This window comes from Drosophila pseudoobscura, chromosome 4, assembly GCF_009870125.1.
Source record: "Drosophila pseudoobscura strain MV-25-SWS-2005 chromosome 4, UCI_Dpse_MV25, whole genome shotgun sequence".
NCBI lineage: Eukaryota > Metazoa > Arthropoda > Insecta > Diptera > Drosophilidae > Drosophila > Drosophila pseudoobscura.
In genome coordinates this window covers 705,901-728,496 of record NC_046681.1, presented here as the reverse complement: position 1 = coordinate 728,496, position 22,596 = coordinate 705,901, and the positions used below count along the sequence as shown (strand labels likewise).

General features: G+C 42.8%; 2 protein-coding genes across 8 annotated transcripts in view; one reads left to right on the top strand and one right to left on the bottom strand.

Moving 5' to 3' along the window:
• AGO3 (Argonaute 3) overlaps positions 1-22,596 on the bottom strand; it is a 285,673-nt gene that overhangs the window by 32,643 nt on the left and 230,434 nt on the right. The window lies entirely within an intron of this gene.
• On the top strand, positions 16,025-19,256 carry LOC117184214 (uncharacterized). Its single transcript, XM_033380777.1, has 2 exons — positions 16,025-16,751; positions 16,816-19,256. Exons 1-2 carry the CDS (start codon positions 16,379-16,381, stop codon positions 17,052-17,054), a joined length of 612 nt encoding a protein of 203 aa, XP_033236668.1. The 5' UTR covers positions 16,025-16,378; the 3' UTR covers positions 17,055-19,256.

The following is a 22,596-nucleotide window of genomic DNA, read 5'->3' as shown; positions in this document are numbered from 1 at the left end:
GTTAAAATATTATTTAACTTTTTATTTTTCGGCGTCGGCTTGTGTTGTGTTGTTGCAGTGAGTGAGTATTGCATTGCAGTCCGCTCTTGTCTGGTAGCTTTTGTTGTTTTATCACTCTCTCGCTATCACCTCAACTTCAATAATTGTTCTTTCTCTCTCGCTCTTTAAACTTTCTGAGCAATAGCCCTCTCTGCTTAGTAGCTCTCGCTATAACCGCTCTCCACTCTGCTCTCTTTTTTTTTACCAATTCCGCTTTGAGCGTTGTCTGGCACATTGGACTAATACCAATTTGTTTTGCAAATAATAGTAAATAAATAAATAATAAAATGGAATACGCTGTGGTCTGTGCCAAAAAAACCTGTAAGAAGCAGATCACCCACGATCAGCCGAATGTCCCCTGCTGGCTCTGCGACAGCGTAGTGCACGCAAAATGCGCTGGATTTTCTGGCCTCGGAGTGATGCTATAGCCAAACGTAATGGCTTGCATTACAGTTGCGAGGCATGCCGTGCGGTGGAGAGGCAGCTTTTATGAGGCAGACGCGGAGTGGCTTTAAGGAGCTGACCGTTGGTTTTTAAAACCAATACGATCGGCTCCTAGCCATGGAGGCTCAGTTTAGCGGTTTAAAACTGCTGAATGAGTCTCCGAGGCGCAAAAAGGTCAATCCGCGGGATCTGCAAGTGCCAACCGTCACTCAGCCGTGCGCCGCCGAAAAACTGACTCCGACCACTCAAGTGTGCAGCAGTTGATCTCGTTTGCCACTCCAAGGGCAACGACAGCTGATGGCGATGCAGATTCGGTAGCCGAATTCATCGCCTCGGAGAATGTGCAGCCAAGTACGTCTGCAGCGTCCGTGTCCGTGGTGTCCGCAAGTTCACTAGTTGTCCCGTCTTTCCCGATCCCACCAGTAAATAGACGTTCCCGACCTCCGGATATTGCCACTACAGGTAATAGACCTGTGGTGACTAAACCACTGGTGGGAGTCCCACCAAAACGACAAGTTTTTGTTTCACGGCTGGCCCCTGACCTCACATCTAATGATGTAATTGCTTTTATTCAAAGCAAAATAAAAGCCGTGGGTTTAAAGGTGGAGAAATTTAACTTCTCTTATGCCAGGGAGATAGCCTCGTTTAAGATAAGCATCTCCCCAACTCAATTTGACACCATTTGCTCCGCCAAATTTTGGCCGGAGCATTTGGTGGTGAAGGAGTTTAAGGCTAAGAAGAAGAATAGGCCCCCATATCCCTTCCAAATCTTTCCAGTGTGCCACCCTCAACCTCAACTTCCTGTTCCTCAACTTCCCGTCTTGCTTCCACCTTTCCAAAAATCTAACTTCTCTTTTAGTAACCTATCAGAACGTAAGAGGCTTGCGTAGTAAGCTCAGCATTCTTTTCCGGGATAGTGTTGCATTTGCTTCCCACGTTATTGTGTTTACTGAAACCTGGTTAAAGCCGGACATTCTTAGTTCCGAGGTTTTGGCAGGTCGGTACACAACTTTTAGAAAGGACCGTTCGTCTCGACGTGCAGGAGGGACTCTTACTTCACGTCAGAACACTTCACAGTCCAAGTTCAACAGGAACTGGAATTCCTGTGTGTAAAACTGATTCTTCCCGCTTTCGCTATATTCATTACTTGCTCGTATATCCCACCTTCTTCGGATAGCTCAATTTATGAGCAGCACTTGTCCGCTTTAACCGATGTTTCTTCCTCGCTATCTGATAAAGATCGTATGATAGTTCTTGGTGACTTCAACTTGCCAGGAACTGTTTGGTCTTCGGTAAACGAGTCTAGTATCCTAGTGCCCATGTCACGACATGACTTTGTTGACGGCTTGCTTGACCTGTCCCTGTCATGTGAAAATTTCCTTGGGTCGATTGCTTGATCTATGCTTTGTATCGGATCCAACCATAGTGTTGTTAACCCGAGCCCTTCCACTCACTATACCTGAAGACGCCTACCACCCTACTTTCGAGGTGTCGCTAGATATAGGACCAACTGTATTGGATCGGTCGAGTGGACTACCTGAACGTGTCCGCTGCTTTCGTAAAGCCGAGTTTGCGATGCTTAATAACCTAATTAGGGATTTTGATTGGTCCGCTTTGTACTTGTGCACTGATGTCACAAAAGGCACAAACATTTTTTACAATGCTCTTGGTACATTTTTTGATTCTTGTGTCCCGCTTTCTTGTCCGATTAGATCTGGAAAACCCCCTTGATTTACCAAAGAGTTATCCAGTCTAAAAAACTTAAAATCAAGACTTTATAAAAAATTTCAAGAAGTGGGCTCTCCTACTTCTCACTCTCGTTATGTAATAGCTCGGTCAAACTTTTCAGTTCTTAATGCTCAATGCTATAAGAACTACCTATCTCGTTGCAGGATACGTTTTTCTCAGGACCCTAAACAGTTTTACTGCTTCGTAAACAGTAAGCGTAGAACGTCCGCACACCCATCCTCGCTATCATTTTTTAATACGTCGGCAAATAATGATCAGGCAATTGCCGATCTTTTTGCCCAGTTTTTCCAAACCACCTATTCTGAGGAACGCTACTCTGGTCAACTGTACCCATACGGATTACCGAGGGCGAACAGCATTTTCAGTCCCTTGTTAAATGAATATTCCCTAGCCGGTGTTTTCACCGGGTCCAGACGGGGTTCCAGGTTGTGTACTCAGGTACTGCGCCGAGGCTCTGTGTGGACCATTGCTTAAACTATTCACCCTGTCCATTGATTCCTCTTGCTTCCCCCCAATCTGGAAGTAATCGTTTATAATTCCTCTCCATGAAAAAGGTAGCAAGTCTGATGCAAAAAATTATAGAGGTATAGCAAAGTTATCCGCTATTCCCAAATTGTTTGAGAAGGTTTTAACTCCGCACTTGCAACATCTCTGCAAGTCACTTATATCTCCAACTCAGCATGGATTTATAAGGCGGCGATCAACCACCACGAACTTGTTAGAGTTTACCTCTTTCATTATTAAAGGCTTTCAAGGTAACTTACAGACGGATGTTATTTACACCGACTTTAGTAAAGCATTCGACTCTGTAAACCATTCGCTTTTAGAACATAAACTTGATCTTTTAGGGTTTCCGCCCAACCTCCTGAGATGGATTTCTAGCTATCTTTGTTCTAGGTCTCAAAGAGTCCTCTTCAAAAACTCCCTCTCTTTACCAGTAAAGGTTTCTTCGGGAGTGCCACAGGGCAGCCATCTAGTCCCCTTACTCTTCACACTCTTTATTAATGACTTGCCTTCAGTATTAACATATTCTCGAGTACTTATGTATGCGGATGATGTTAAACTCTGTGTCCAGTACAAGCACATTTCATTTAATTCTCGCTTGCAATCCGATCTCAATAGCTTTCAGTCATGGTGTTGTGCAAACTTGTTACACCTTAATGCGTCGAAATGCAAAGTTATGACATTTCATCGTTCTAGCCCTTTGTTGGCTCCCTACACCCTATTTGGTGGTTCTCTTGAGAGAACCCACCGTTTTTCCCACCTGAGCGCTACTAGCGTGTGTCGCTGCAGCGTATTCCAACCGCTCCATTTTCTGGCAGCGTTGCTGCAAGAATTCGAAGAATTCCTCTGCGGTAGGTATAGCATCCGACGATGTGGGCTCCTCCCACTTGGTTTGCGTCTTCGAATCCAACTTCTGCAGCAGCATGTTGATGACCATGAATCCTGAAATCTCCTTAGCAGTTCCCAATGTCTGCAATGCTTGCATGTGCAAATTTATTGCATCCGAAAACTCTCGAAGCCTTTTAGTAGAAAGCGAGTCTACTCTCTTGAGCCCAAGAATCTTCTTGATGTCTGCCTGAAAAACAAGTCTTTTGTTATTAAAGCGTTTATTAAGTATATCCAGAGCCACACGATAATTGGCACTGGAGAGCTCCACCGCTCGAACCGAATCCAAAGCCGCATCAGCGAGGCAAGAGCGAAGGTGCTGGTATTTCTCGATGTCACTGAGATGCGCATAGGCTTCAATCACCGATTTAAACATTGCCATAAAATCCGAAAACTAAACGTATCCACCAGAAAACTTAAGCACCTTTAGCTCAGGAAGTCGCTGCTTGTGAACCATGATGATGGTATTATGTCCGGAATGGTTTGGCAAAGTCGTAGAATGGGCAGCGGCGTGTGACTGGCTTACTTCAACAGCAGCCAGCAACTCAGCTTTCAACGATATGAAAAAAAGTATCGAAGTTTTCACGCAGCTCACTCCCAATCTCGTTTTGATCGAGAGCCTCCAAATCATTATGGGCCTTATTGAATTCCTCTCGAATTTCTGCCAACATATCAAGGCGCACCTCGACTTCCACGGCGGTCAACTTATCGGTCTTATTCCCCGCGAACGATTCATGAATGACAGACTTTTCCGCTTAAAAAGACTCAGCCTGGTATCAGCCATCACAATAAAGTCACGGAAAAAGTCAAGAACCGCGGCTGCAGTTGCGCAGAGAATGGGATATTGGACGCTTAAAGTACCGGAATTTGTATATAAATATTTAAGCCGCACTCTCACTGAATTTGCACTTTAAACTGTTTTTTATCCAAAATGTATTTGTTTGTATTTGCACAATTAAATAGTTCTTTAAATGGAACACGATTAAGCAATGTTTTTATATCACGTCGGTAGGTCACAAATTTTTTAGATGCCAAGCTTCTTTGGCACCTATTTGTTTCCAAAATAAATACGAGTAAGGGACTTGGTTTAATTCTTTATAACATTTAATGTTTGCAAACCAAAGGCGGCTCTCTCTGATCACACCATAACAATAACTATGAACATTTACGGTTATTCTTCGGCGGCTGGTCCGAACAAAGACCATTAATAATTCGAGGGGGGGGGGGGGGGGGGGGGGGGGGGGGGTGGGGGGCGTTGTGAGTTGCTGCTGCGACCGCAACTAAATTTATACCCGATACATAGTCAGTATGGCTACATTGAGCCACAAAGAGTTCGTGCGGGAGAGACAGAAAAATTTTGAAATACACTTGTAACAGTGAGATCTAATAGGAGCATGGATACAAAATTTGGTTGCTCTAGCTCTAATACTCATTGCGATTTGTGGATGCCACAGATTTTCATCCTTTGCGGGGGCGGAAAGGGGTGGGGCGAAATATACAGTTTGGAAATAGACTTGTAACAGTGACATATCACAGAAGATGGATACAAAATGTCGTTGCTTTAGCTCTTATAGTCTTTGAGCACTAGGCGCTCATAGGGACGGACAGACAGACATGGCTTAATCGACTCGGCTTTTAATGCTGATCAAGAATATATACACTTTATGGGGTCGGAAACGATTCCTTCTGGACTTTATACAAATCCACTTTCACCAAAAATCTAATATAGGGGGGGTATAAAAATAAAACAACAGCGGACCGAGATGGCTACCATGAGGAACCCCATTCGAGAAAAAAAAGGCCGGTGTAGAGAGAGAGAAATTAAAGCAGACACCCTGAGAACAATTGCATAGATAAGCATTAATCCAAAAAAGTAGTTTAGTCGGAAACTCAAGAAGAGATAGTTTATGAATATGATGATTATGGTTTAAGCTTTACTAAAATCAGTATAAACTACACCAGGTTGACACTGATTTAGGAATTCAGAAGTTTAAAGGATGGAAAAGTCAACCAGGTGTGTAGAGACAGAGTGACGTTTCACAAATACGGGCTAAAATTGCGAAAAGAAGGAACTACGGAAGTTATGGAGATTAGAAGTAATAATTTTTTCAAAAAGTTTAGGAATGGCAGATATGTATGTTGGAAACACAACGGCAATATGAAATTTCCGATAGCTCCCTTTTTGAGTATGTTAAATTTTCTGATAGGAGTTTCTCCAAATATTATCCGATTCGTCTAAGTCTAGTTTTTGTGTCGATAAATCAATTCCTAAAAAAAGTATATACTAAATTGTTTGATGTCATATTCATATAACATAATTGAAAAAAATATTTTTTTCCGAATACCACTTATTTTAACGGTCATTTAATAATTTGATCAAACGAAGGAAACAAAATTCAGTAAAATTATGGTAACGATTTCTTCAACAAAAAACTATACATTTTCCAATATTTTAGTTGGTTTTCCATCAACTAACAATAAACAAAATTACTGCATATATATATTTTTTTTCAAATTGATTAATATTTTGTGCTCCTTTGTTCTGATTACAATATTGAAGTTATTACGCATCCAATCGTATAAAGCCTTCAGATATTCATCCGTTATATCCTCAAACCAAATTTCGTACTTGTCCAATCTAAGGGCTTAATGCTCAATTCCGATTGTAAAATCTTAATCTGTCGTTAAAAAATAGGCGAAACTAGTTGAATGCATTTTTAATGAGGGGGAAAGTTGTAAGTTGCTGCTGCGACCGCAACTCTACATTTATACCCGATACCTATGTAGTACGATAACCCCTATCACTCAGTACGGCAGCCCCATTACAACCTATATCAGCCAATACGGCATCCCTAGCTTAGATTAAGAATCCATAAATGTATGGCCACTTCAGGAAAATACCGAAGAGACGGCCATATGAAAAGTATGTAGATGAACGATCGATCATTCTAAATGGCGGATGAGTTGAATAAAGACGTGCTCGGAAAAGTAAACCATCTGAATCTATTTCACTTTCACAATCTCAGAAGTGGGCCCTACTCACAATGTGCGACATCGAATTAAACCAATTCTCGGTAGTGCATCTAAAGAGGTGGCTGTCTGGAGTCGGGCTATCAACCCAAGGCTCGAAAGCCGAACTGGTCTCACGTTTTAGCTCAATTCAACCAAACTCACTACTATGCACGGTACAGCCAAGCGCAGTAGAAGCCGAGAAAGACGCCCTGATGAAATTACGCGCGGAGATAGATGCAGGCAGAGTCTTGCTAAAAAATTCATGACGAAATAAACAAGATAGGGCATATCGGCCAAGCCAATGACGTCATCAACGAGGGCAACGAAGCCACCGATATCGATAACAGTGGCAGCGCTAACAGCAGCACAGTTAACAATGAATGCGTTAACAGCACCACCGTTAACAGTGCTTGCGCTAATAGCACCAATGTAAAAGGCACCTGTTGCAGCAGACGATCTTAATTACCCTATCTTAGCGTGTGCAATGTTGTGAGCAGAGCTTTTGCTCTCACACGCCGCGCTCTTGTACTGCTCTCTGCGCATGCAAGATCGGCTCGGCGGTGGAATCCGGGAGTTATTGCGATCTCTGGCTGCGACCAGTCCAATAAATGCTTTGAAGTCGAGCACTTGTTTTATTTGTTCATAAATTACCTGATAATTTAAAGTAAAAAATCGCAACTAGAGCCCGCTGGACCGGAGTCATCATAACGTTTAACTTAGAAAAAATCTTCCGAATTTTCATTGGGGTCCAAGCAGGGAAATCGGCATCCAGCATTTCGTGGAAATTCGCACGACAAACCAGTGACCTACAGTGCATCTTCGTTGTCTCGGCACAAGTCATTTTTTTTTTTGTTCTATTGCGAATAGAGCTCTAGCTCAAGCCACCATTTTGTGCGCTGTGTTCCTCTATTTGGCCACTGGTCTCAATTTTTGGCACCTCGTTGAATTGGAATACCAATTAAATAAAACACAAAGCAATAAAATAAACCAAAGTGAACAGCCAGCTACATAAAATATTTATTATTTGCGGAATATTGGTGAATTGAAGAAAAGTGCAAATTGATGAGGGTTTACGGTACTTGCTAATCAGACGCTCCGGTCATTGCCGCTGTTTGCATTGCTGCCTTTACTTCGGTAACGCTATCGTTGCGCCAAATTGTGCATAATTTGGCTGCGTTTGGTTGTGTGCATTGGCAGCATAATTTGTGTTTGTTTCGCTGCGTTAATCCTTTGATGCCGATACATAGTTTTTTGGAAAACATTTGATGTGTACATTGGCATGATAATTGTCAACTTTTCCGTTACTGCCGTTGACCATTTATCTATTGAAGCCGATACAGATTTTTTGTAGAAATTTCGCGTTCTTCATAGTTTTTTGCATACCCTACAGTATTTCGGTTAACCATTGTCTAAACCCAGTGCATTACTTTCCGACCCTCTTGAATTAAGAGAAAGCGACAGAATGAGTGAAAATGAAAGGGAAATTGTTACCAGGGAAGGAGGTTCGAAAGAAGGAGGGGTCCAAAAGTCCTGCAAAAGTTAGCAACAGCAATGCAAAGACATGATAGGGTGATGGGCGATCTAAGGCGTGTGCGAACGGCCTTTGAGGAAAAAACTATTTCGTTCGACTCTCTTCAAATTAAATGCAGACTCGAGCTGTTCCAACAACGATCTACGAGCATCGGTCGAGGATATGTGTGTTACCACAAAAGCTCTGTACATGTCTGCACTTAAAGAACCCGAAACTTTGCGAATACAGAGGAGGGATAGGAGTAACCAGCATCATTCATCACATCTGCCTAAAATGAATCTCCCCAAGTTTAGTGGAAAACATGCTGAATTTAAACACTTTATAAGCCTTGTCGAGAGTTTGGTACATAACGACCCAATCTTAACAAATGTTGAAAAATTCAACCACTCACTGTCGTGTCTCGTTGACGATGCATTGGGAACTGTGAAGGCGTTTCAGATCTCTACGGTTGTTTGGCATTCCCAGCACAACAGAAGCTTCTGCTTCATGCCTTAGGTCCCTCATTGACACGGTATCAGCCATCTATTCCTCTCTGCAGTCGTTAGGAAGTGAAAAAGACATAAATAGCGCGATGCTAATTCACATAGCGCTGTCTAAAGTAGATCCCACACCGAAGTCTCGGTTCGAAGAGCAACTGGATTACGATAAGCTACCGTCTTGGTCCGAGTGCGCAGCCCAGTTGAATCGGCGCTATCAGCATCGAGCTGCCGAAGAGTCAACACGGAATAAGGGAACAACTAAACAAGAGACAAGTAAAGGACCCACTAAATCGTCATTTTCATGTGCAAAAACGGATAGGCGAGCTGATTCGAAATGTAGCTGGTGCACCCGGGGAATCATACCATAAGCAATTGTCAATCGTTTAGTGCTCTTCTTTTTCTTTAACGGTTCGACATCACCAAGCAACTCCGACTGTGCATAAATTGTTTGAAGCCAGGTCATACAGTGACGAGGTACAAGACGAGTCGAGTGTGCTCTAAGCCCCATAACACTCTGCTTCATAGATACGGGGTAGAGCCACAGCAAAATGGGCCTAGTTCTGTGCCAGTAGAAAATTCGTCATCGTCTGAGCCTCAGACAGCTTATTCTAGTCACGTTGCTAGTGCTGACCAGGTTATTCTTGTTACTGCTGTTGGAAAGGTGCAAGATCGGTCCGGACAATTTCAGTGTGCACGGGCACTTCTAGATTCCGGCTCCCAAATTAATTTTATATCCGAGGATCTAGCCCAGCGCTTACGACTCCGCCGTGATGATTCGTGCCTTAATATCACAACTGTTGGAAAAAACTCTTCCGTCATAAGGCACAAGATTCATACTTCTGTCCAATCTCGTATCCACGCTCACAACTTTGATTCCGATTTTTGGGTGTTAAGGTCGATTTCCACATACCAACCCGATCATGTTGTCAATTTCGCCCAATGGAAGATAGCAACAAACCTGCAGCTGGCAGATCCGCATTTTTATAAGCCTGCTAAGGTTGACTTATTGATAGGGGCAGAAACCTTTTTGAGTTAATGTGTGTAGGCCAATTAAAGGCAAGTTCCGAACATCCATCAATCCAGAAAACATTGTTGGGATGGATTGTATCAGGAAAATATAAGGATGCTGTATGCAATATCGCTGGTGGTAGCGATCATTGTTCTCTCGACTCTCTGGTGGAGCGCTTTTGGGAATTGGAACAGGTCCCAGAGAAGTCGAAGGCTGTATATACAGCTGAACAATTGGCTTGTGAACAAAACTTCAAGCAGACTACGCAGGCTCGAGTTGGGCCGTTTTGAAGTGGGGCTGCCATTTAAAGTAAATCCCAACGTGTTGGGTTTCTCGTTCGAGACGCCAAAACGCCGCCATCTATCCCTAGAACGCAGACTTGCACGAGATCAGTATTTGCATGATCTGTATATGAAGTTTATGAAAGAGTATCTCATCCTTGGCCACATGTTATTGCTTCCAGGCACTCCTCCAAGACGACATCACTACATTCCACATCAATGTGTCCAGAGACCAGATAGTAAAACCACCAAGCTACGCGTCGTTTTCGATGCATCAAAACCATAGCTCGCAAATAACTGTTAACACTTTCGGCGTGTCTGATAAAAACCTCTCATTGACGGACACATTGAGAAAATGGACTGAAAAGACCCCATCAAATCTGTTTTTGCTCAACTCGCTCTTCGCTCAAGCAAAGACCGATTTTTTTACTTCTCTTTTGTTCCTGTTCTTCACTGAACATCTTGCCGCGAGCAAACGAACAATTTTTGTGAATTCTATACGGTTTGACTATTGGAGCTTAAAATGAATCGTGAAAATCAAAACGAAAATGTTCGTTTGCCAATTTTGCAAAGAAATATACATATTACAATATTGTATTGCCCAAAAGATGGGGAAACATGAATAAATAAATATATACACGAAAAAAAACTAAAAACACTTTACTCAGACACTTTTTTGGTTCTGCTCATCTAAAGACACTTTTGCTGTGATCGCTTGACCAAAATGTCTCTCTAAGTTGTTATTGTGAGACACGATCGGGTGTCGGGCTCACCCGAAAACCCGAAACACATAGCACAAGCGAAGAGACAAAAAATATTCTGCTCAGTGAGAGACCGTGTCTTCGTGATCTTTTTCGGATTTTTCAGTGACGAGACAGAAAAGGAAAAAAAGTGTTGACCGTCGTTTGCGAGCTATGATCAAAACAAAGACTTCAATCTCATTAAATGAGACTTTGTTGGTGGGTGCAAATATTCAGAGGGAGCTTTACGTAACTCTTGCCCGATTTCGATTAAATCGTTTTGCGCTCACAGCTGACATCTCCAAAATGTATAGGCAAGTTCAGGTCGCCGAAGAAGACCGTAATTTCCAATTGATTCTGTGGAGGGATAAGGCAAACGTAGATGTTCAAACGTATCGCCTGAATACGGTTAGTTATGGAACAGCCTCAGCTCCATTTCTGGCCATCCGCTGTCTCGTTGAATTGGCAGACGCTTATGCTGAGTCCCATCCTATTGCATCACAAGTGACTTTTACGTTGATGATATGCTTACAGGAGGATTTAGATTTAGGATTTAGATCGTATTCGGCTGGAAGTGTGCGAGGTCTTAGAAACCGGGGGTTTTAAGTTGGCCAAGTGGGCGTCAAATCATCCCCAGCTGCAGTCCGATAGTGGCCAGAAGAAATCGCTGCAGTTTGATCCTTCGTCGTCTGTTAAAACGCTCGGAATTAGATGGAATCCGCATCATTTAGATGACTCATTTGATTCATTGACCCCTACAAAGCGAAACATCTTGTCAGTTGCGTCCCGATTGTTCGACCCATTAGGGTTATTATGTCCCTTAATAACTGCCCTAGTTATTGCTGCAGCAATTGTGGCTGCAAAAGTTGGATTGGGACGAGTCGGTTCCCATGAGTTTGCACGTGAGTTGGAACCACTTCAAGCCAAATTTGTTTGAATTAGACAAGATAACCATACCTCGCTACATTGGCCTTCCCACGCATAAAAGCGTTCAGATTCACGGATTCGCAGACGCATCAGGTGAAGCGTACGGATGCTGCATTTACATCCGTACCAGTGATGGTAAAAACGAAATCGATTCCAAGAGTCGAATTGTGCGCAGCACTCCTGTTATCCACTTTATGGGCTCAAGTAAAACCGCTCCTGGATGAACTCATGATCGAAAGTGTGAACTTTTGGTCGGACTCCCAAATCACCTTGTACTGACTGGAAAGGGATCCAGCCACGCTAGCAACGTTTGTGGCCAATAGGGTTGCTGAAATCCAGGAATCTTCAAGCGGTGTGACTTGGCGGCAGGTTGCTACTGAGCAAAACCCAGACGATTTGTGGACTGATGGTCCCCAATTTCTGCTCAGGAATTATGAGGAGTGGCCATGTCTACATCAGGTTGAGTGGTCCCCAGAAATGGAACGGTCGGAAAACAAGAAGTGTTTGGCAACACATTCAGTGGCAAAGTGTCAGGCCAATGATTTCATCGAGTTGATTGAAAGATGCTGTTCTTTTGAGAAATTGCTTCGGATATGTCAACCGGTTCCTACAAGGAAGCAAGCGAAGTCGAGAGGTCGTTCTGTCAGCCAAAGAACTTAAGGTCTCATTTCTAAGGCTGGTAGAAGTAGTCCAAAGACACGAGTTGGGACCAGAATTCCACAAGCTAGCGAGGTCGGAAATCCTGTCACCGCATCTTCAACGACTAAGCCCGTTCATACATATGAGCGAACTCGACGGAGTAACGCTTCGACTGATTCGAGTGGGAGGAAAGTTGCTCAACGCAGAAATTCCATACGACGCCAAATTTCCTCTGCTGCTGTCGCAAAAGTCCCAGTTCGTGACGCTTGATCTTCGCAATTTGTTTCGGACTCATTACCATGCAGGCGCCAAAATCATGGTTTCGTTGCTAAGGCAGCAGATATGGCTAATCAATGCTCGAGAAGCATGTACAAGAATCCTGAGAAATTGTGTGCACTGCTTCCGATACAAACCAGTCCTATAGGGATAGATAATGGGAAACCTGCCAGCTGATAGAGTGGGAAGAGCTCGGCCCTTTTTGATTTGTGGGGTAGATTTCTGCGGCCCATTCTACGTGTCTCTCAAGATTCGCGGCAGGTCCCTTATTAAGACATATGTAGCCGTCTTCGTCTGCTTTGTATCAAAAGCTGTTCACCTGGAGCTTGTAGCAGATTTGTCCACTGATAGTTTTTTATCTGTTTTTAAAAGGTTCATCGGGAGAAGAGGCCTTCCGGAGAAGGTGTACAGCGACCACGCCACCAACTTCGTGGGCGCGAGCATGGTGCTGAACGAGCTTCATCAAGCGTACCAGAGGGACCAGGACCGGCTCAAGGCGTACGCAGCGCGCCAAGGCGTCGAGTGGTATTTCATACCACCGAGAGCACCAAACCTCGGCGGATTGTGGGAGGCAGCCGTCAAATCAGCCAACAGAGGTTGGGACGCGGAGTGGGCAACGCCAAGCTCACCGCGGACGAGCTGTGCACCCACCTGGTAGAGGTAGAGGCTCTTCTCAACTCCCGGCCAATCGCGTCCCCTGGCAACGATCCCAGCGATGGAGAAGCGCTAACGCCAGGGCACCTGCTGATCGGGCAGCCGCTTCTTTCGCTGTCGTCCGAATCAGATCAAGACGACAGATGCAGAAGGGGGAGTTTCGCGTACTTGAAGCGGTGACGAATGCTGTCAGCGCTCAAGCAGCAGTTTTGGTAGGGCTGGTCCAAGGACTACCTGGTCAGCCTGCAGAAGCGTCACCAGTGGGCTACCAAAGGGCCAGACTTGGACATTGGCTGTCTGGTGCTCGTCCACGAGGACAACACACTCCACAGAAGTGGACCACAGGACGAGTGGTGGCCGCAATCAAGGGAGAAGATGGGAGAGTGCGCGTCGCCGAGGTGCGAACACCCACTGGCGTAATTAAACAAAATACACAAACTGGCAAAACTGTCAATAGACGGTTGAAGCACCGGAGGTCTTCAACGGTCTTCAATGTTGCAGCAGACGATCTTAATTACCCTATCTCAGCGTGTGCAATGTTGTGAGCAGAGCTTTTGCTCTCACACGCCGCGCTCTTGTACTGCTCTCTGCGCATGCAAGATCGGCTCGGCGGTGGAATCCGGGAGTTATTGCGATCTCTGGCTGCGACCAGTCCAATAAATGCTTTGAAGTCGAGCACTTGTTTTATTTGTTCATAAACTACCTGATAATTTAAAGTAAAAAATCGCAACTAGAGCCCGCTGGACCGGAGTCATATAACGTTTAACTCGGAAAAAATATACAAATACAATATATAATATATATAGAAAAAGTCAGGACTCAAATGTAAACAACATATGGGGGTCTTTGGCAACATCGCTCACATTTTGAAAGGAAGTGACTAATAAAATTTTTTGGGTAAACGTATGAGTATAAAAAAAAAAACGAAAAGGTTAATGACAACGCTAATAAAATAGTTAGAGATGAGGTGATTAAAAAAGCCAAAGTTGATAAAATTGTTAGTTACGAGTATACCGTTAGTAACGATAATGAATGGTTAGTGAAGCTGTTAGCAAGGATATTGAAATTGCGGTGGTTACTGATGAAATCGGTAGTAGCAAAGCGGAGGACACATACAATGAAATCATGGATCCAGACATTTTTAATATCAATTATTTGGAAGATGAAAAAATCCGCAAATAATCGAAGACTATTATGTAAACACGTAAACAGGCCAAAGGAACCCTTAGTCAAATGCGAGATAAAACTTAATAAAAAAAATATAAACCTTTTAGCTGTGCTCCAAGGCGACTGTCATATAGCGAAAAAGATAAACTGCAGCAACTATTAGATGAATATTTAAAAAACGGAATAATACGATCAAGTGAGTCCGAATACGCTTCCCTATTGTATTGGTAAAAAAGAAAACAGGGGATTTAAGGTTATGAATAGATTTTAGAAAACTTAACAAGACTTTGATTAAGGACAACTATCCCATACCCCTCATCGATGATCTGCTCGATAAACTAGCCAACAAAAATATCTTTACGAAGCTTGATCTCAAAAATGGTTATTTTCATGTGTTTGTTAATGAGGAATCAATTAAATATACATCGTTTGTAACACCTTTAGGACCATTCGAGTTCCTTTGAATGCCGCAAGGTCTGAAAACGGCATCAGCAGTGTTTCAAATGTTCGTTATTTGATTATAGAGATGATAAAGTTATTGTTTACATGGACGACATAATGGTTGCCAGCAGAAATACCCAGGAACATTTAGAAACGCTAAAGGAACCCTTCATTAGATTAGCGAAAAACAAGTTAGAATTGCGAATAGACAAATGTGAGTTTTTACAATCAAACATAAAATATCTGTGGTTTTTAATAAATGGGCAAGGTATAACAGCAGATGACAGAGGATTAGAAGCAATCAAAAACTTTCCAATCCCAAACAAAGTACAGGTTGTGCAAAGTTTTCTCGGTTTATGCTCCTTCTTCAGGAGATTTATAAAAGATTTCTCAACTGTTGCCAAACCGCTTTACGATCTTTTGAAAAAGGATACCAAATTTCAATTTGGTGAAAACGAATTAAATTACTTTACAATGCTAAAGGAAATTTTAATGCATTTTATCAATTTATAATCACAAAGACGAGATAGAACGGCACTGTGATGCAAGCGCTCTTGGCTTCGGGGCAGTGTTACTTCAAAACAAAGACGACGGAAAACAGCGTCGAATTTTTTATTTTTCCAAGCGAACAACTGCAGCGGGATCAAAATATCACAGCTTTGAACAGGAAACAATGGCAATTATTTACGCATTGCGCAGGTTTCGCACATACTTATATGGAAAACGGTTCAAGATTGTGACTGATTGCAATTCCCTTACGCTAACGCTCTACAAAATTGAAACCAACCCGCGTATTGCTAGATGGTCTTTAGAGCTGCAAAATTATGATTTTAAGCTGAGCCATAGAGAAGGCAGCAGAATGCAACATGTAGACGCGCTGAGTAGATGCACAAATATTCTCATAGTAGAAACAAATACGTTTGAAGACAAGTTAGTTATTTGCCAATCCAAGGATCATAAAGTTAAACAAAATTAAGCCACAGTTAGAAGAAAATGAACACAAGCTTTTCGAAATGAGAAAGGGTGTAGTTTACAGAAAGATTAATGAGGGAAGATTATTATTCTATGTTCCAACAGAAATGGAAGACCACGTTTTATATAAATATCACAACGAAATGGGACAGATAGGTAGAGACAAAATGATAAACGTAATTAACAAGTTATTGGTTTCGAAACGTTAAAGAAAAATGTTCCGGTTACATTGAAAATTTTTTGAAGTGCGTTGCGTTTCCGCTCAAATCAGGAAAAGAAGGATATTAACACTACATTCCAAAAGGAAATAAGCCATTTGAGCTAATCCACATCGATCATTACGGTCCGGTTGACTCGGGTAGATCAAAAAAGCACATATTAGTAGTTGTTGATGCTTTTACAAAATTCGTGCGTTTATATACAACAAGAACAACGAATACACGAGAGGTCATCGATTCGTTAAAAGAATACTTTAGAGCATACAGCAAACCTAAATGCCTAATTTCAGATCGAGGGAGTTGCTTCACATCAAACGAATTCGACGAGTTCATGACAGAGACTGATATCAAACACATTAAAATCGCTACCGGATCGTTCGGTCGCTGGAAATCTCAGATGGCAATTATGCTATGGCATTAGATTTGTTGGAAAACAGATTCAATAATCGGCGATTGGTCTTTCAGGCACACATCAATGAGATCTTGGCGCTCCAGGCTGTGGAACCTGGATCAGTGGTCATGCTTCGGGAGCTTTCAGACAAGTTCAATTCACATATGCGCGCGCTCAAGGGTTTGGGCACCACTGAGCAGATCGCAGGATGCATCGTCGTGCAGGAACTTCACCGGAAACTGGATCCAGCGAGCCAAGAGAAGTGGGAAGAACGACCACGCATTCGCAAACTTAATTCCGTCGTGGGAATCTATGGCCTCGTTCTTGGAGCAGCGATGCAGATCATTGGAGACGATGGACTTTTCTATGGCAAGCTATGCGTTGAGCAATCAGGTGGGCAGAAGTAGAAAGCATAATAATTCTAGGTCCACATTGGTTACAACGAACCAACCCGTAGCACGCTGCGCGCTGTGCAACGATGGTGCTCACGAGGTCCAGCACTGCCAGAAGTTTAAAGCGCTGTCCCCCACAAATCGCCATAAAGAAGCCAAGCGGCTTTCGTTGTGTATAAATTGTCTCAGAACAGGGCATCGATTACTTCAGTGCACCTCGAGCAACTGTCGTACCTGCGGGGGTAGACACCATACCCTCCTTCATTTTGGTAGCCCTGAAGATACCGCAGTCCAAGGGAAATGAGCGCCGTATACTCCATCTCAGTCTGCGCTGTCTGAGTCTACGCCGTCTGAGCCCTCTACTTCAGCGGCTACCTCGTCTGCCCTTATTGCCCAAGATCTCAGGAATGGTGTTGTTCTACTTGCCACGGTCACGGTCGTATTCGAAAATCGTTCCGGAGTTTTAGTTCCCTGCCGAGCGTTGCTGGATTCCGGCTCCCATGCATCTAATAACTTCTCGTTTCGCGAATCAGCTTCAGCTTCGAAAAATGAAATCATCGACTGCAGTCTCGGGAATAGGCGACTCTAGCTTCGTCACGGATGGATTTTTGGTCAACGTTAGCCTGCACTCTCGCTCATCGGATTACTCAACTCTCATCACTGCCATTGTAGCATCTAGCATAACCGATCGACAGCCAAGCTTTGGAATTGACACTCAAAACTGGAACATTCCATCTAACATAACACTAGCTGATCCGGAGTTTTATAAGCCGCAGTGCGTCGATCTGCTAATTGGCGCAAGTCTGTTTTTCGAACTCCTGTGTGTTGGTCAGGTCAAGCTACTGCCAGGATTGCCTTCAATTCAGAAAACGCGCTTGGGATGGGTCGAGTCTGGAGGTTGTTCGCGTTTAAAAGGTTCCTCGTTGATGGTCTCTCGCGCTCGGGCCGTAGCTGCTGAGGATAATAGTCCAGAGGATCGGCTTGAGGTGCTTCTTCGGAGGTTTTGGGAGGTGGAAAATTGCATCGAACCAATAATAAAGTCTACCAAAGAAGAGCTCGATTGTGAAGCACACTTTGTGCTGCATTTCCGTCGACTACATAAAGGCGATTATTGTGTTCGGCTGCCAGCAAAATATAATTTGGATCTCCTTGGAGAATTTTACAATCAAGCGCTTCGTATATTCCTGACCCTTGGGAGAAAGTTAGATCGTCGCCCTGATGTTAAATCTCAGTATGCAGCATTTATAAAGGAGTACATTGATTTAGGCCATATGTCTCAGGTTCCTACCCAGTCAATCAGCAACTGCCGATTTTTTGACTCACCATTGCGTCATGAAGGAAGATAGTTCTACGACCAAGCTTCGCGTCGTTTTTGATGGATCCGCTTCAACCTCATCTGGATATTCCCTGAATGACGTTTTAATGGCTGGTCCCGTCAGCCATTTCGGTCATACGCCGTTGCGATTACGGGAGATATCTGTAAGATGTATCGTTGTGTAAGAGTCTCGACCGAGGATAGCAACTTGCAGTGTATTCTGTGGAGAAACTCCAGGGAAGAAGACTTGCGTGTGTTTCAATTGGGCACCGTTACTTATGGGACGAAGTCTGCCTCCTATCCTATCCTATCTGTGCGATCGATGCATCAGTTGGCAATGGACGATCAGATGGCGTTTCCAGTTGGAGCTGAAATCCTCCGCCATGACTTCTACGTGGATGACTTGATATCTGGAGCCAGCTCTCAGGAAGAGGCTATCCGAATTCGGGAGCAAACTACTGGAATTTTGTCTAGAGGTCAGTACAAATTGAGGAAAGTGTGTTCGAACGTCCCTGCTGTGCTGGATGGAGTTCCGGAAGAGGACAAGGAAACATTTTTGAAGTTCGGCGATGGCAGCCATGTGACTTAAACTTTAGGACTTGCGTGGGATCCGGTTTCTGATCTACTATTATTTTCGTTGTCGGCCCTTCAATCTTCTTTTAATTCTTGCAGGCGCTCTGTTTTGTCATCCATAGCGCGATTCTACGATCCTCTCGGTCTAGCTGGTTCCGTAATTACTAAATCCAAAATCTTTCTCCAGCGTTTGTGCCAAGAAAAGTTGACCTGGGATGAAAGCCTTCCAGTCGCACTGAACACCGAGTGGCAAGAAATATGCACCAGTTTTGGTCAGATTCGTCGACTTGAATTTCCTCGGCTTGTACTCCTTCAAGACTCTACGCTGGAAATTCACGGATTTTGCGATGCCAGCATCGAGGCTTATGGTGCATGCATTTATGTCGTGTCCAAGGGTCAGCATTCCAGCAGTCACTTACTTTGTGCCAAATCTCGTGTGGCTCCTTTGAAGACACTTACAGTACCAAAGTTGGAGCTTTGTGGAGCGGAGTTGCTGGCTAGGCTCATATCTGAGATAGCTGGAATGAATGTCTTCAAGGGAAGGTGTTACTGTTGGTGTGATTCTGCCGTTGCGCTCTCTTGGTTTCGGGACGAGCCGTCAAGATTTAATATTTTTGTTGCAAACGATTCAGGAAATGACCGAAAAAATGGATTTGCGATATGTTCCCACAGCTTTAAACCCAGCCGACATTCTTTCTCGAGGGGCTCATCCCTTTGGGCTCATGGTCCTCCATTTCTTTGCGGCTCCAAAGAAAACTGGCCACCCACTGTGCTACCTGATAAGCCAGCTCTTGAACTTCGTCGGAAGGCTCTTCTGGTTAAATCGACCTACATGGACGTTATTGCCGATTCCAAGTATGCGAATTCATTTGCTTCTTTGCAGCGCGTTTTCGGATACATTCACAAGTTTTGCAACCGAACTCGGCGCCCCGGACTCACTGTCTCAGACATTGAACATGGAACCCAGGTATTGCTACGACTAGTCCAGCGTACTCAGCTATGGGAGGACATGAAGTCACTGCGGGCAAGGGGAGCAGTCAGCGCATCGAGCTCAATCGCATCGTTATCGCCATTCATGGATCAGTTTGGACTTCTCAGGGTAGATGGTCGACTGAAAAACTCTTCGTTGAATTTTGATGGCCGTCATCCAATCATCTTGCCCAGCAGCCACCCACTTACTCTTGCAATAATCTCCCATTTTCATGATCGGAATCTGCACGCTGGTCCTTGAGCTTTGCTTGGATTAATTCGATCCCAATATTGGGAGGAAGACGGTAAACAAGGCAGTAAACAAGTGCGTAAGATGCTTTCGACTGAAGCCCAGGGTATTGCAGCATATTATGGCGGATCTTCCAAAGGAGCGGCTCGATGGTTCTCATGCCTTTGAGATCACAGGCGAGGACTTCTGTGGGCCGTTTTTCAACAAACCGGAGGCACGCAACAAGGCTCCAATCAAGCGCTACGTCTGCGTCTTCATTTGTTCCGCTACCAAGGCTGTTCATCTGAAGCTTATAAAAGACTAATCCACAGTTGCTTTTCTACATGGACTTACATACATACATACTACATACATAAAGCGCTTCATATGTACCAGACGAAAGCCGCGGCAAATTTGGTCAGACAACGCAACCAATTTTGTCGGCGCTTAGAATGCCTGATGGAATTAAAGCGCCTGGTACTCAGCGATGACCATCAGAAGGTGCTGCTGGATTTTTGCTTGGTCGAGGCTATAGACTGGCATTTCATTTAGTTTTAATTTCAGAGAGCCCTGCCGATCTAGATGTTCTAACTCCAGCGCATTTCTTGAATGGTGGCCCTCCTGCTTCGTTCGCTTCGTTTAGCTTCGTTTAGCTTCGTTTAGCAGTCGCAGATTTGGTTCTTGTCAAGGATGAGAATCTTCCAATCATCCCCATATGTACATACGCGATAAGTTGGTTTACATATGCAAATAAATTGTGAATTATCAACAGCCTCTCGACTTTCATTAACTTCAAATTGCAACAGTTATTAAAAACGCTTAATAGCTTAACACAAATGGTGAGGTGGAAAGAGTCAATAGAAGCCTTGGGCCAATGATAGCGAAATTAGTAGAACCAGTAGGTATACATTGGGATGTAGTGATATATACGTTTTATAGTGAGATCTAACAGGAGTGTGGATACCAAATTTGGTTACTCTAGCGTTAATAGTCTCTGAGATTTGTGGATACCCCCAGATTTTCGTCCTTTGCTGGGGTGGAAGGGGGTGTGGCGAAATTTTGAAACAAACTCGTCAAGGTCCGATATCACAGGAGTGTGGATCAAAAATTTGGATGCTCAAGCTTTTATAGTCTCTGAGATCTAGGCGCTAATGTTTTACGCTAAGCAAAGCCGGCTATGCTACATGTGTGTTAGAGAGAGACAGGGCGAGAAAAAATGAAATTGTTTTCTTGATGGCTATCATTATCATTTTTTTTTTTTTTTTTTTTTTTTTTTTTTTTTTTGCTCTAGCTCTTACTTTTGTATTTATTTGTATATATATTCCTAACGCAACAGTATTCCTACTTTATGTTAAAGCGCTAGTCACATGGAGTTCACATATGTATGTAGTTGTATGCTTTAAGCAGAATGATTTTCTTATTCTAACATTTTTGGTATGACTAATATTTTTATTATTATGACTAATATTTGTATTATTAATACTAATACTAATTCTAATTTTTTTTTTTTTGTTGTTTTTTTTTCCTATTTTTTTTTTTTTTATTTATTTTTATTTACTTATTTATTTATTTTTTTTTTTTTTTTATGGGTTTATCAAGTGTTTTTCTAGTTTATCCCTAAATTGCGTTGCTCTACTAATATTTTTAATATTGAAAGGTAACTCATTCCATAACCGAATAGCATTTGTTAAAAATTGTTTTCCTGAATTGGCAAGTTTGTACCTTATGGTTACCAGATTCAACGTTCTATTTGATGAAGCAAAGGTTAATTTATCATATAAGTAGCTCGGCTGTCTGGTATAGATTATTCGATGTAGAAAAATAAGTGTTCTGTACCGTATCCATGTCTTTAAATCCATTTTGAATATTTGTCTTGCTAAGATTGAGATATGATCGGTTCGTCTCTTATTATATATGTAGCGGGCAATGTTGTTAAATGTTACTTTTAGTTTTTTTTGAGATTCAGCGTCACAATTTCCAAATATTTCAATACCATAGAATAAGGTGGGTGTCAAATATGTCTTAGCTATCATTAGTTTGAGTTTATCTGGCAGGTATTTTTGTGTTGGTGCGAGTTTTCTTAGTAGACTATATGTTCTACCAGTAGCTTTCACTACTTGGCTACTCCAAGAAAGCGTATTGTTAAATGTTAATCCTAAGTTTTCCACCTGATCTACGTAATTAATTTGTTTTCCTTCAATTTCAAGTTTTGGATAGGCCATCGTATTTAGTTGCTTCTTGTATATAATTACACATTTACATTTATCTGGATTAAGTGCCAGACCATTACGCTTCGCCCAGCTACTCACATTGAGCAAATCACTGTTACACACACTTATACACTCATCAATTTTACTCAATGGACGACTAACATACATTTGGACGTCATCCGCATACATATGACTTTTACAATTTAACAGGACGTCTGGCAGGTCATTCACATATAATGAGAACAAAAGCGGCCCAAGAACTGAACCTTGAGGCACACCACGTGCAGTGCTCATCATTGAAGAAATTCTACTTCCACTTACCACTACCTGTCTTCTATCCGTTAAATACGATTTTAATAGCTTTATAGCTACCTTACTAAAATTGAAAAAGTTAACTAATTTACTTAATAAGATTTCGTGGTTAACCGTGTCAAATGCTTTACTGAAGTCAAGTAGTACTAATAGCGTCACATTTCCTTCATCTTGTGTTAATCTAATGTCTTCCGTTATATTTACTATTGCCGTAGTACAGCTTCTTTGTCTTCTGTAA

Coding starts and splice junctions, on each gene's coding strand:
- LOC117184214 (XM_033380777.1), top strand. CDS start 16,379: ATGGCATTAGATTTGTTGGAAAACAGATTCAATAATCGGCGATTGGTC. Junction 16,752..16,815: donor GCTATGCGTTGAGCAATCAG/GTGGGCAGAAGT, acceptor ACCAACCCGTAG/CACGCTGCGCGCTGTGCAAC.